Genomic DNA, 14,532 nt, shown 5'->3' with positions numbered 1-14,532 from the left:
AAATATGGTGGATCTTTATTGACGACAAAATTGGAAGATATTTTACGATTAATTCATGTAACAATTTCTGGGGAGTTCATTTATCGGGTAAAATGTGTCAACAAACGTCGTTTTAAAAAATTACAACTTAACTCAAGAATGGAACCGATTTTTAACAGGCAAAATATTCATACACATTCACAACTATTTTGTACGTTTCATTTCGCTTTATTCGATCACATATTAGCTGTAGCAATGGCAAGAGTTCGATGGAGAAACGCAAGTTTCATCAAGCAGTACTGTGCCAACTGCACCATGGCTGGGTTCAGACACATAGCCAACAGCAAGTAAGTAACAACTTTTTGGTTAATTGTCCATTTGGGGTCCTTCATTTAAAGCCTTTTTGAAGTTTATATGTGGTAGAGCGATTGTTTTGGTTGATATGTGTGGTATGCTCAGCCATAGGATCGTATATGCTGATCAGTCATTACGAAAGGAACTTCGTTCGAAGCGCTGTTAGCATCGGCTATGAGAGTTTGCCTTCGAGCCACAAGGTCCAGTTCCCAAGCCTAGCTGCCTGTGAAGCACACACCAAGTTTAAGATTGGAGACAATGTACTAGCCTACGTAAACTCGTAAGTAAAGTTTTTTTCCAGCCTCCACAACCTTACGGAATACTCTAAACTCTATAGAAATACTGTGTATGAAAGCAAGAACATATTTCTAAATTAACCAACTACAAATGAAATCAAAATATATTTATCAAAAGTATTTCAGTTAGGGCCGTTTTCTCATTCTCCGGTTACAATTTATCGTATCGATATTCCTCTCATCATAAGAATTTGGTTTTCAGAATATATGGTTATTGCTGTCCTAACGATAAACCATAACCGGTAGATAGGTGCCGGTTAGCAACTTATCGTCCCGATAAATACAACTGTTTCTATATCCTCCACCTTAGGATGGGGGTATACTAATTTCGTCATTCAGTTTGTAACGCCTCGAAATAAAGTATATATATTCTTGATCGTCATGACATTATAAGTCGATCTAGGCATATCCGTCCGTCAGTCAGTCCCTCGATAAAGCCACCCTCAACCATATTTATTACTAAAAACAACAAAAAATTTTGCTAAAACAGCCTTTTTTGTCTGCTGAAAAGGGGAAAGCAGACATTATTGCTGTTTCATCAAAAATCGGGCTGCTGTATTAGCAAACATTTCTTACTGCTATTTCAACTAACAAAAGCTGCTGTTTTGAATACACAAGTCTGCTGAAAAAAAAATTATGCTACTTTTAATGGTTGCCTGTTACTTGTTTTGATTGCTTTAGGCATTTTGTTGGAAGAGATGATTTTAATTTGTGGAATATTATTGTAAAGAAGCTACCTGATCCATATATATTTATATTGGTATAAATTTTGAAATGTGGCTAAGTTAGCTCTCATTATTGCTGTTTCATCAAACATCGGGATGCTGTATTAGCAAACATTTCTTACTGCTATTTCAACTAACAAAAGCTGCTGTCTTGAATACAGAAGTCTGCTGAAAAAAAAATTATGCTACTTTTAATGGCTGCCTGTTACTTGTTTTAATTGCTTTAGGCATTTTGTTGGAAGAGATGATTTTAATTTGTGGAATATTATTGTAAAGAAGCTACCTGATCCATATATATTTATATTGGTATAAATTTTGAAATATGGCTAAGCTAGCTCTCATTGTTGTTATTGTTCTACTAATGTGAACATGGCATGGACTTTTGTATATAAATTTAAAGAAAAAACATTATGCAAAGTCTACATTCAGTGGTGATTATAACCATCCACTGAGACACACATTTACAATACATATGTGTTACATTTTTTCTTCTAACATCCCCTTCATAATTAAGAAGCAGTCATTTTCAGCAAACAAAAGACTTTTCAGCAGTAAGCCTGCTGCTCTGGAGGCAGTCTACTGCAGAACTATTACCACAACAGCAAAATTAACTACAAATATTCAACAGACAGTGTTTGCCAAACTTTTTTTTCTATGAGTGTACCCACGCCGTTATGTGTCTTTCTATGATAGAAACTAAACATATATGTAGATCATTCACACTTCTTGCCATTACATGAGTTTGAAAGAGAACACAACAGAACGCAGATATTGATACTCACAATTTGTTTTATTAAGTAAAACTTTAATTCGTACAATTAAAAATATATTCAACTTATGCCTTCTTTTTCAATCACTTGCCATGATACAAAAAAAAATCGGATTTCAATGTTTGAAATAAATAAATAAATTGAAATAGCAAATCTATTGCACCAACAGCAGCAAAATGAACTACTAATGTTCAGCAGTCAGTATTTATTATTTTCACAAAACTTTTTTTGATGAGTGCATGCACATAAAATTTTCCACAAATACTTCTTATGAATGTAGGTCAGTTGGGATTGTAAATGGGTCAATTCGGTTCATGTTTTGATATAACTGCCATATAAACAGATCTTGGGTCTAGACTTCTTGAACTTCTAGAGGGCCCTTTTATTATGACTTCCAACAACTGTGCTAAGTATGGTTCATAACCTTATATAGCTGAAATATAAACAGATCTCCCGATTAGACTTCTTGAGCCTCTGGAGGGCGCAATTCTTTTCCAATTTGGCTGAAATTTTGCATATTTCGTTTTGGTATGATGTCCTGTGCCTTGTATGATCTAAATCGCTGCATAACCTGTTACAGCTGCCATATAAAAGGATCTTCCAATTTGACTGAGTGGTTTGTTTCTATGACGTGCAACAGCCAGTACGGTCCAAATCGGTTAATAACTTCAAATAGCTCATATATATTTGAAACAGCCATTCAATAAACTGAACAAATGCATTCCATGGTAGAGGGTATATACGATTCGACCCGGCTGAACTTAGCACGTTTTTACTTGTTTTGTTCACCGATTGCTGCGTAATGATCCAGTAAAAATTTGTAGTAGAGTTAGAAACTTCTACTGGGGAAGAAAACATCCAGCAGAACTTTGCAAACTCTCATTTTCAAAGCTGTTTTTCGCTCTTTCCCTCTCTCTCTCTTTCTTACTGGAAAACGAACGACGTTCCGTAAAACGAACGATATTCCGTAAAATGAACGACGATCCGTAAAACGAACAACGTTCCGTAAAAGTCTTTAGGAAATTTTTGAGTACGAGAACTTTAGAGTTGAGAACTTTCTTCTTACTACAAAAAAAACTGTTCTTAAAGAATTTTTTTGCAGAACCAAATTTTTATAGAATCTTAATCGATTTATTTCAAATGTTAGGATGTTGAATTGTATTAAACCCTTTTTCATTTTAGTCACATATAGTATAAATTGTCCAACATTTTTATATAGAGCCGATCTCCCTTCTTTTGTGACATATTATGGCACCTTGTTTACGATAAAATTACATATATTTACTATAAAATGCAAGAATTTGAGGCGAATACTCGTACAAAGTTTGACCGACTAATGCCATTTATTCCTGACAAACAAATTTTACCGGTTTTTACTTATATATTTATTAGTAAAATGTATATAACATTTTTTATACCCACCACCAAAGAGGATGGGGGTATACTAATCTAGTCATTCCGTTTGTAACAGTGCCAAGTATGGTTCAAATTGGTCTATAACCTGTTATAGCTCTCATATAAGCCGATCTCTCGATTTCACGTCTGCAACCCTTGGAAGCCGCAATTTTTCTCCCATTTAGCTAAAATTTTGCTCCAAGTGTTCTGTAACGACTTCCAACAACTGTGCCAAGTACGGTTTAGCCTGATATTACTCCCAAATAAACCGATCTCTCGATTATCCTTGTTCGGTTCCTAGAACATGGTTTGGCAGAAATTTTGTACGTAGAGCAAATTGATGCCCTTCAACTAAATTAATTTTGCCTAGATTTTTAGCAGTATCCATGGTGGTGCGTTCCATAGATTCGGTCCGGCCGACCTTAGCATGTTTTTACTTGTTTATTTAAAAAGGGATTGTGCCTATTCAAACATATAGACAACATAATTTAAAGCCATCTGTTTGTTGTATTCCTTGTGCTTCAGTTCAAGCATAGCCAAAAATAAGTTATTTGTTGTTGTTTTGTGGGCTGCTATATAAGTATCTCGCTAAGGCAATACTAAGTGTTGCCATGTGCAATCTGTCATTTCCTTTGGAAGGTTTGACATTTTCTACCATAATTGTACTCAGAACATTTTGAAGTGCCACCATCATTTGTATTATTTACAGCGACTTGAAAAAATTTATTTGACAAAAAATGGAATCAACTCGTGAACATTTTCGAGCGACAACTTTTCGCAATTTTCGGCATGGATTTTCCCGACAAGATTGCATTGATGAACTTAAATCTTTGTACAGCGGTAAGTACCATCCTAAAACATTTTGAAAAACTTGTTTAATGAATTCAGTCGTTGTCAACGATCGCTCAAAACGATTTCCGTGAAGTTCGGACAACAACGGCCGATGTGCTGATCTATTGAAGATCGTGACATACCGTAAGAAGGAGGCATCCTCTGGCATTTCCAATACCTGCATACATTCGATATTGCATGAACACCTTCCCGTCAAATAAGTGTGTTCTCGTTAAATTCCGCGAAATTTAAAGTCGTTTAAAAAGAGGCATTTGTCGATAAGTGCTAAGAAATGTTAAAAAAATACGTTCGCGGTGCTTCAAATACTTTTTTTTTTAAGATTGTCACAGTTGGCGAATAGTAGATTTGTGCGCATGAGCCCGAAACGAAACCACAATCGACCGTGTAGATCTTCGAAAGCGAGCCAAACCCAAAGAATGTTCTGCGTGGGAAGCACTTCGAAGCAAGTAATCGCCTGTTTCTTTGGCAAAACTGGTTACGTGGCGACAAATGTTGTCTATTTCCTACTAAAATTTAGGAGAAATTATACCAAACCTGAACAAAACCTACCAAATGTTCTACAAACTAAAAAACTCGGTATATGTTTTTATACCCGTCATCGAATAGTAAAGTATTTTGCCATTCCATCACAAAATATACATTTTAAACCCTACAAAGTATGCATAATAGATGATCGTTATATTTATAGATGATCTACTGTGAGTTGCATGGACCCCTCAGCTTCTGAGTATGGACCAGATCTGACCATATTTATATGTAACTCCCAAATATGCCTGTTTTCCGATAGAAGGCATTGAACGGTTAGAGTCGCCACCTCCATATACAAATGTGGTTACAACAACAACAACAACGAAAATTGGCACATACAATTCTCCCATGTAAGATTCGGCCCGCCGAACTAAACGCGCTTCTTCTTGTTTTAGTTTACAACTACTACTAAATTTCCCATGAACATTCCATTTAGGAACAGGGGATACTTCTCTCATATCAATGAGTGCAATCGGATTAATATTAACTTCAATAATAGGGGGCCTCCTTTTTTTGGTTTACGAGCTTTTTATTTTGACTCGAGATAACTTTAAATGGTTAAATGGCATATGCCATGTTGTTTGCACGGTTTCTCTGTATTCGCAGAAACTAAAAAGAATCAAGCAGCAAACTTCATGAATTACTTTTATAAATTCGATTAGGAACTGTTTCCGGAATATGTTTAGGAACTAAAATCGGGTGATCGGTTTACACGGGAGCAATAAAAGGTTAGAGATGAAGTCAGACCATATTTGCAATGGATATTGGAGGTTATAAGAGAAATCATTATGCAAAATTTTAGGCAAATCTGATGAGAATTGCGCCCTCTAGAGGCTCAAGAAGTACAACCGGGAGATCGGTTTACATAGGAGCTATATCAGGTTATGGACTGATTCAGACTATGTTGAATATCATAAAAGAAAACGGGGTCTTCCGAGTTGACTTAAGAACTTTATATGGGAGATATATATAAACATAAGCGGATTGAGCCCATTTGCAATCCCTTACAACCTACATCGATATCATCGATAAATATTATTGTAAAATTTCATGCAAATTGACGGAAGTATTAGTATACCCCCACTAATGCATGGTAGCGGGTTAAAAGAAGGTGCCTTTATGAGCCCGAGATGAAAAATCGGGAGAGCGATATATATAAAGATATGTAGATCGGTATATATGAAGATATAGACGGCGAACAAGAATACATATGATCGGAACGTAATGACAAAATGAATATACCACTTGTCTTATTGTGGTGAGCGTAAGAAGAAAATTGAAAATAAATAGCCAATATAAATCTAAAGGAGCGCGAGCGGAGCCCCAAATATATTCCAATCGATTTAAATTTTTTTGAGTGTACATCTTCAATTAAATATTTTGTATAATATATTTACTGGCATTTCGTAATAGCTTAACTCCCAATGGATCCGCGTATAGCACCAAACTTGAGAAATTCATACAATATATTTTGTTCCCGTCCGTATATATGAATGACATTTTCAAAAATTTATGTCCAGAAGATTGTGAGGAGAGTGCCGAATGTCCAAAATGTCCTCAGACTGGCATGCGCATAATGCACAATCAGGTAAAGCGTGTGAAGTCTTTTTTCGGTTGAGCTAAATTTTCCCATTTGCTCTACAGATAATGACCAAGTGCAACGAGTTCTTCGAAGCGTGCGAATTCGCTCACAAACGATTCGACTGCTGCAAGTATTTCCTGCCGCTGACCACACCATCTGGCAACTGCTTTATGTTAAATTCTCTCCTCAACAACGGAAGGTGGTATTTGCCCTTAATCAAAACAAGAGTGTGTAACAAACGTTATTTCATTTAACTTAAATTTTGTCAGGGGAAGTCCTACATGGTTCAATAATGAGTTGGATCCGCTCACGGACATTGCCGAAATGAAAATTGTAACCAAGCGGCCTGTGGAGGTAGGTTTTCATGATCTTGCCAGAAAATGAAGACGATAATCTAGACGTCGCAGTTAGTTGGTGTTTCCTGCATTTCTGGTCGACTAGACGCATAGTGGTATTGTTGAGGTATATGCTTCTTCTTTCTAGATGTCTATCCTGAACGAAGAGGACATCCCTTATGGCACACCAACTAAATATAAGATGCTCGCCTCTAAGCAAGGCGAAGTACAAATCTCTCAGATATTCATGCAAACGACGAGTAACGATCCGGACGTTAGAGAAATTCCCCCCGAGTACAGGGAATGTCGGTTTCCTGACGAGCTGCTGGACAACACGGCATATAAAGCATACAGCTTTAGCACTTGCTTCACTGATTGCTATAGAATGTACCAACAAATGGAGTGCAACTGCTCCGTTTTCACTTTTATGCCTGAGGCCATGATGAACAATCCTGATTGTGACTTGGATGGACTTCGATGTCTTGATGAGCTGAACTTGGTCACTCCTAATGAAGTAGACTTGCTTCCCTGGACTAATGGCAGCTATCCATGCCAATGCTTACCTTCATGCAATGAAATCGACTTCAAAGTGGTTTTCGACGTCAACCTACCGTAAGTACTTCAAGCGTGGCTTTCAATTTAAATGTGAAATTCAGTTTAATTTATTACATTGGCTCTCCAGGTTGAATCATTCGCATCCGTATTACGTATTGCATGTAACTATGCCCGAGTTCGCTACGGAACGCTACCGACGTCAGTCTTTGCGAACACGACTAGACAATGTGGTTTCAATTGGTGGCATTTTGGGTTTATTTTTAGGGGCCAGCATTCTCAGCGGCATCGAATTCGTCTACTACTTCACTTTTAGATTATGGAATAACATCCGCATGTCACCGCATGTCTAAATAAACAGTTACACAGCACGTATCGAGATTTTTTAAAGCAAATCAATCCTGCTTCCCAAAAGCAAAAACCCATTTTTTAATCCCACAACCCGATTTGAAACTTTTAAAAGCAAATCATTTTGGCTTCTCAAAAGCAGAAAACACACCAATTTATCTTTTTTTGCGTCAGCAAAAGAATAGCAACATAGAAAAATGAAGAGTTCGGATTAAAAATATCTCTGAAATCAGACCTTTTAAAGAAATATGTAATAATAATAAACGATTTTGCAGCTTAAGGTTATGCATAAATCTATTAGAGCGGTTACGAAATCAATAAACCAATTTATTGGAAAATTGTTTATACGTTCAAACAAAAAAAAAAAACTTTTAACTTACCTAATTACAGCAAATAATAAAAATTTTTCCTGTGAATGAAAAATTGTTTGCTTCAGTCGAATAAACACAGAAATAAAATGAAATGTATTGCATGGAATTAAAAACAAAAACGGAGAGGATCTTAATGGTATAAATATTTTGATCTCATTTCCCAGCAAAGTATTGAAGTTTAGGGATTATTGCGTGACGACAAAATCGAAATTAACTTTTTCCGTCCGTCAAAAAATGTTTTGCACTCATTTTGTGGCGGCAAAACGAAATTCGCACTTATCCTTAATGTGTGTTTGCCTTCGCTCTTAAGTATAATATTCAGCTACATCTTTTTAACCTTTTTGTGAGAAACTACTTTCCATCTATTCCGCACAAAAAATCCAAGACGATTTAGCCATGTCCGTCCGTCTGACCGTCTGTCTGTTGAAATCACGCTACAGTCTTTAAAATAGAGATATTGAGCTGAAACTTTGTATAGATTCTTTTTTGTACATAGGCAGTTTAAGTTGGAAGATGGGCTATATCGGACTATATCTCGATATAGCCCCCATATAGATCGATCCGCCGATTTAAGGTCTTAGACTTATAAAAGCCACGTTTATTATCCGATTTTGCTGAAATTTGGGACAGTGAGTTGTGTAAGGCTACTCGATATTTGTTTTTAATTTGGCCCTGATCAGTTCAGATTTGGATATAGCTGCCATATAGACCGATCTCACGATTCAAGGTTTTGGGCCCAAGATTATTATTGTCCGATTTTACCAAAATTTGGGACAGTGCTTTGTGTTAGGCCCCTCGACATCCTTCTTCAATTTGGCCCAGATCGGTCCAGGTTTGGATATAGCTGCCATATAGACCGATCTCTCGATTTAAGATTTTTGGCCAATAAAAAGCGCATTTGTTGTCCGATGTAGGCGAAATTTGCGACAGTGAGTTGTATTAGACCCCTCGACATCTTTATGCAATTTGGCCCAGATTGGTCCAGGTTTGGATATAGCTGCCATTTAGACCGGTCTGTCGATTTAAGGTCTTAGGCCCATAAAAGGCGCATTTATTGCCCGATTTCGCTGAAACTTGACATAGTGAGATAGACTTTTCGACATCTGTGTATGGTTCAGATCGGTCTATACTTGAATATAGCTACCAAAAAGACCCATATTTTGTTCTACAAAGTTGAACAGTGACTTGTACTTATTAGACCACTCAATGTCCGTGCCGAATTTGGCCAAAATCGAACCATATTTCGATATAGCTGCCATGGGGTCATAAATAATCCATTTTTCACCGGATTATGACGAAAGATGGTTTACGTATCGTCTTCAGCGATTGGTTTTCCTGATTTTTGGAAGACAACTGGCAAACAAATGGCTGTGTACCACTCAGAATTTACTGTTCTGCGTTATTCTAGTGGTTCGATCGTGACATGGCCATTTTTTCCGAAAAACAGGCGATCATTTGCTTGGAAATGCTTCGTGCGCGAGCAACTTTTGTTGGATTTGGCTCATCTTGAAACACCCATACAGTCGACTCCTGTTTGCTTTCGGGCTCATAAACGTAAATCCACGATTCATCATCTGTCACGATGTCATAGAAGTGTTTCGAAGCATAACAATCGTATTTTTGGAGCATGTCTTTCGACCAACGGACACGAGCCATTTTTGAGCGATAAACAAATTGTGTGGGATCCAATGCAAACAAATTTTTTTTACGGTCAAATGTTCATGCAATACTGAATGTATGCTGGTCCCACTAATGCCTAAGGTTGTCTCAATCTCACGATAGGTCACATGACGACCTTGAAATATCAGTTGGCGCACAGCATCAAAGATTTTTGGACGACTTTCACGAAATTCGTCTTGGAGTGAACTACGACCTCGGTTGAATTCATCATACCATCGATAAACACTGGTCCTAGATTGTCGTTCATCGCCAAAAATTTTATTAAGTTAATCGATGCACTGTTGTTGATTTAATCCACGTCGAAAGTTGTAAAAACTAATCGCACAAAAATGTTCACGATTTAATTCCATGTTTTGGGCGAGATGAATGCTTTAAGTTACTGTACTGTCAAAACATTCTGAGTACCTATAACCTCAATGTGTCTAGCTTTACGATAGAGTTGTCAGTTGGCAGATTCAAACACAAGGGCTGTCCAATCCCGAAATATAAACGGCAAACCTCGTATTTTTAATTTAAATCGCTCGCTATATACTTAAAGACAGAACCGTTCGATTTAAATTTCGATTACATTTTTCTTCACACACTTACCAAATTTTTTTTATTCAAAACAACAAAAATGTTTGCTGGAACAGCATTTTTTGTTTCAGAAAACAAAGCTAAATCAGCAAACAAAGCTGCTGTTTTAAGAACAAAAATCTGCTGAAAAAAATTATATGCCATTTTTTATATTTGCCTGTTACTTGTTTTAATGCAAATTTTCTCCATGAACATTCCACTTAGGAACAGGGACAAACTTTTCACATATCAGTGAGTGCAGTCCGATTCATGCTTAACGTCAATGATAAGGGGCCTCCTTTTTAGAGCGGGGACCGAACGGCGTGATGCAGTGCGACACCTCTTTGGAGAGAAGTTCAAAAATTTTGCCAGCATTGGAAGGTTTTCATTACTTTAGAAATTTTGTTCGAAGAGATGATTTTAGTTTGTGGAACATTACTATAAATAAGCTATATACATTCCGAAATGTGGCTGACCTCGCTCACATTTTTTGTTATGGTGTACTAATGTGTACATGACTGACATGGCATTTTGTATCTACATTTAAAGAAAAAGGATTATGGAAAGTATGTGTAAACATCCACTGAGACACACATTTACATTTCATTTTGTCTTCTAACATACCCTTCATAATTAAGCAGCAGTCATTTCAGCAAACAAAAGACTTTTCAGCACTCAGCTTGCTGCTCTGAAATTGCAGAACTACTGCTGTAATAACAGACGCAAGAATCGCGTATTTCAATAAGATGCAGCAAAATCATTTTGTAAAGACCATAAATAAGCATTAAGACTAAAAATCTAAATGCTGATTTAAAAACTATGTTTCCAACAAGTAAAAGAGTCGAATCACAACAATGAACATTTCGCTCTGTAAACAAAACCCTGTAGGGGTTGACTTTATCTGAGGGCTCGAGATATGGCCGTAGAGACCTTAATCCGGAATGGGGCAAGCATATTTTTGTACGTATCGTATTGTAATCAAATTGGGGTTTTCAGCTATGCGTTGTGAGAACTCAATATTTAGTTAAAAAAAAACAATATTTTACTTCTCATATTTCTAACTACAGTCAATACAAATTACATACAAAAATTGTTTTTAAAACGCTTAACTCATCTTTACAAAGCAATAAGTCAAATTGAAGGTCAAATTTCCTTTTTAGGAGAAAGCAATGAAATTACCGTTTTTTACAAAAAAAAAAAAAATGCCTACATAACTTTTAACCGAGGAATGGGACATTGACAATATTTGGAAAATATTGACAACATTTTGAGAATAGGGGCATAATGCGTCTTTCGCAGCCCCATCAAATTTTGTAGGAGCGAGGAAATACATTAGCTATAACCATTAAAAATTGCGTGCAAATATCTCTAAACATTGAGCAGAATTTTTTCATCCCACTGTACATTTGCTGCTCGCTACACCAGTCTGCTTGGTCTGTTGAGCATTTCATATGGACATGTTAACACAACGTTTAAAAATGTCAACAAAAACCCACAGCGTTTTTAACAAGAACAAATTTCCAAAGAGTTCCTAATTGGTTTCGAGTGCTGCCTCGTGTTTTACACTTTATCAACAAAAACAAAGATGGTCTGATATGTGAATGAATAGCGTGCACTTGAATAAGGACATTTCCTTTTAGACTCAGCAGTCCGGTTCATGCTTGGTTTCGTGCAAAGGCATGCCATCTGTAATTATTTATGATCTGCGTGAAAGCTGGCATGAGCGCCACTGACACTCTAAAGCATTTTTCGGTGCAATTTGTATAAAGGGTTGAATATTCAGTTCAGTGCTCCAATAGTTTTGATTGTCTTTTATAGCCGCTCAACCACATTGCTAAATTTCCTCCTTCTGCGAAGCATTTCTTTTTCCTGTGTTTCAAGTTCGCAAACGTTACAGTGATTTTTAGGTGCAACAAAACTAATTTGGGAGAGTTGGAGCCATTTCAGATTCTAAGCTACTCCGTTTAATGCAAAAATCAAGCTGTATGTGTTTTCTATTCATTACGGATGCCTATCTTGGCTGGTCAACAATTTATATTTACGTTATTTCTCCCAAGGGGGAGTGAGTTGAGCTAATGACCTTGGGAATGATCATCATTTAAATCTTTCAATTTGTGGAGATATTCCTTATCATGGTCATCGCATCGACTCACTCCCCTTTGGGAGAAACAATGTAACTATGTACTTTCGTTAACAGTCATAAGTGGGGTGGTTGTATGATAATATCGGGTTTTCCAATAAGAACTTGACAAGATTTTTTAAACGCAAACCATTTGAGATCTTTCAGAAATGTTATTATCGGCTTAAAGTACAATCAAAATATGAATGGACACGGTTGGACCCAATTTTCGATGACTCGGCCACACATTTCAGCCGAAACGGTCGTTATTTCCCATTCAATGTTGGCTCTGAGCTTATCCAACGATGTCGGCTTGTTGGCATAGACCAATGACTTGACGTAGCCTCAAAGAAGATAGTCAATTGGTGTCGAACCGCACGAACGAGGCGGCAAATCGACTGGATCATTTTTTGAGATAACGCACTTTCCCAACGTACTCAACAATAAATCGATTGTAATATGTGCTGTGTGGCTTGTGGCACCGTCCTGTTAAAACCACATATTTCCCAGGTCCAATATTTCCAATTTAGATCAAATATAATCAGTGAGCATTGGGCGGTTGCGTTGTCCATTAACGGTAACGTTACGATCAACGAAGAATTATGGACCAATGACGCCGCCGTCATGCAAACCGCATCAAAAAGTTATTTTTGTGAATGTTGTTGTGCGTCACGCACATGTGGATGTTTACCTGACCGATAACGCATGTTTTGCATATTTACGAACCCGTTAAGCCGAAAATGAGCGTCATCATTAAAGATGATTTTGCTCCGAACTTCGGTAGTAAATTTTTATGATTTGGAGATGTTATTCGTTCGTGTACTTTACAGTGACAGTTCGATGATTAGTGTAAGAGTGCTTTCACATATTAAATTCAAAGTTGTCAAGTCTCAATTGGAAAACCCTTTATCTACTGAAGCTGTACGTAAAAATAACAAATATTGGAAAAGGAAAAATTGTAAGTATTAAATTTTTGATATCCTTGTTTTCTTTTTCGATCCAAAAAAACCCTCACCAATTAACCTTTAAAATAAAGTCGGGTATTGCATGTCAAAGATGAGTCCAAAACTCGAACGTTTTTTTTTGTGCAAATAAGCAGACACATAATTCAATCCGAGGAAAATTTCAGTTACTACTTTCGATTTCCATCAAATTTTAAGACACTTTAAACGGTAGGTTAATAAATACACTTGCTGTCGCCCTAAAAGTGAAAATCGGACAATAAATATACGGTAGGGAGATTTTTTTGCTGATTACAATCCTATATGATTATTATTAACTATATATCCAATAAAAATTGCTTTGAATTACGTTACATTTTCACTGGTTCAATGATGAGTATGCCTTGTTTCTCGAAAACACCAAACAATGCTTTGTCTCTGCAAACATTTTCGATTGCCAAATAATCTTCCGTGCATCATCTAGATGAATATAGTGATTGCGGACGAGCTCGACTAAAAGATGTAGACGATTCATCGTAGTGAGCTGTTGTGTCCTCAAAACGAATCTTCTGGAAGAGTTTTCTACGAATCTTCCATATAAATTACTAACACGTAAATGGGAAGAGGCTTGGAATTCTTTTTGATATTTTGGACAAACACAAAACATTGAATAATGTAACTCAATACAATTCCACGTAGCAGGTATTAAAATAAAAGCAAACCCGAAAAATTAATGCAGACGAGAGAGGTAATCGTTATAGAGAAGTTCGTTATATTCGTAGAAAGGTTTAAAGAGGAGAAAATGTCGGAAAACGATTGTGTTTTCAATTTTTATTCATTATAGAGATGTTCGATTGTATGGGTATTAGTCGTAAAGAGATGTTTGTCGAATTTAATCATACTTGCGAACGATAAAGTTATCTACTGCAAATGTTCCACATCTACTCTTTATTGGTATTGGTAAATAGGCTATATTTTGATTTAGCTTTAGCCCTTAGAGACTGAAAGTCTTTTCCGGGTTGACTGAAATTCTGCATGTATAAAAAATAAGGACTCAAGACTTAATTAACATTTGACGAAGTGTTGCATGGGCACTTGTTTCATAGACCCGTTTTAGATCAGTCCAGTTGAATTGGAGGTACCAGAAACG

At 36.6% G+C, this 14,532-nt stretch overlaps 1 protein-coding gene across 2 annotated transcripts; it reads left to right on the top strand.

Annotated features, from left to right (window-relative positions):
• Positions 1-207: 207 nt before the first annotated feature.
• On the top strand, positions 208-8,009 carry LOC106087789 (pickpocket protein 28-like). 2 transcript variants are annotated; one of them, XM_013252962.2, is made up of 7 exons: positions 208-326; positions 389-613; positions 6,313-6,487; positions 6,544-6,680; positions 6,751-6,835; positions 6,965-7,428; positions 7,499-8,009. In XM_013252962.2, exons 1-7 carry the CDS (start codon positions 235-237, stop codon positions 7,719-7,721), a joined length of 1,401 nt encoding a protein of 466 aa, XP_013108416.2. In that variant the 5' UTR covers positions 208-234; the 3' UTR covers positions 7,722-8,009. The 2 variants fall into 2 exon arrangements, with proteins under 2 accessions (XP_013108416.2, XP_013108423.2); XM_013252969.2 differs by lacking the exon at positions 389-613.
• The last annotated feature ends 6,523 nt before the right edge of the window (positions 8,010-14,532 follow it).

The sequence above is a fragment of the Stomoxys calcitrans genome, chromosome 2, assembly GCF_963082655.1.
Source record: "Stomoxys calcitrans chromosome 2, idStoCalc2.1, whole genome shotgun sequence".
Classification (NCBI taxonomy): domain Eukaryota; kingdom Metazoa; phylum Arthropoda; class Insecta; order Diptera; family Muscidae; genus Stomoxys; species Stomoxys calcitrans.
This window is presented reverse-complemented; position numbering and strand designations above follow the sequence as displayed.

What these genes read in the sequence shown, in the direction of transcription:
- LOC106087789 (XM_013252962.2), top strand. Translation starts at nt 235, where the DNA reads ATGGCAAGAGTTCGATGGAGAAACGCAAGTTTCATCAAGCAGTACTGT. An exon ending in GTACTAGCCTACGTAAACTC is followed by an intron (nt 614 to 6,312) that starts GTAAGTAAAGTT and finishes ATTTCGTAATAG; the next exon opens with CTTAACTCCCAATGGATCCG. An exon ending in TCTCTCCTCAACAACGGAAG is followed by an intron (nt 6,681 to 6,750) that starts GTGGTATTTGCC and finishes AAATTTTGTCAG; the next exon opens with GGGAAGTCCTACATGGTTCA.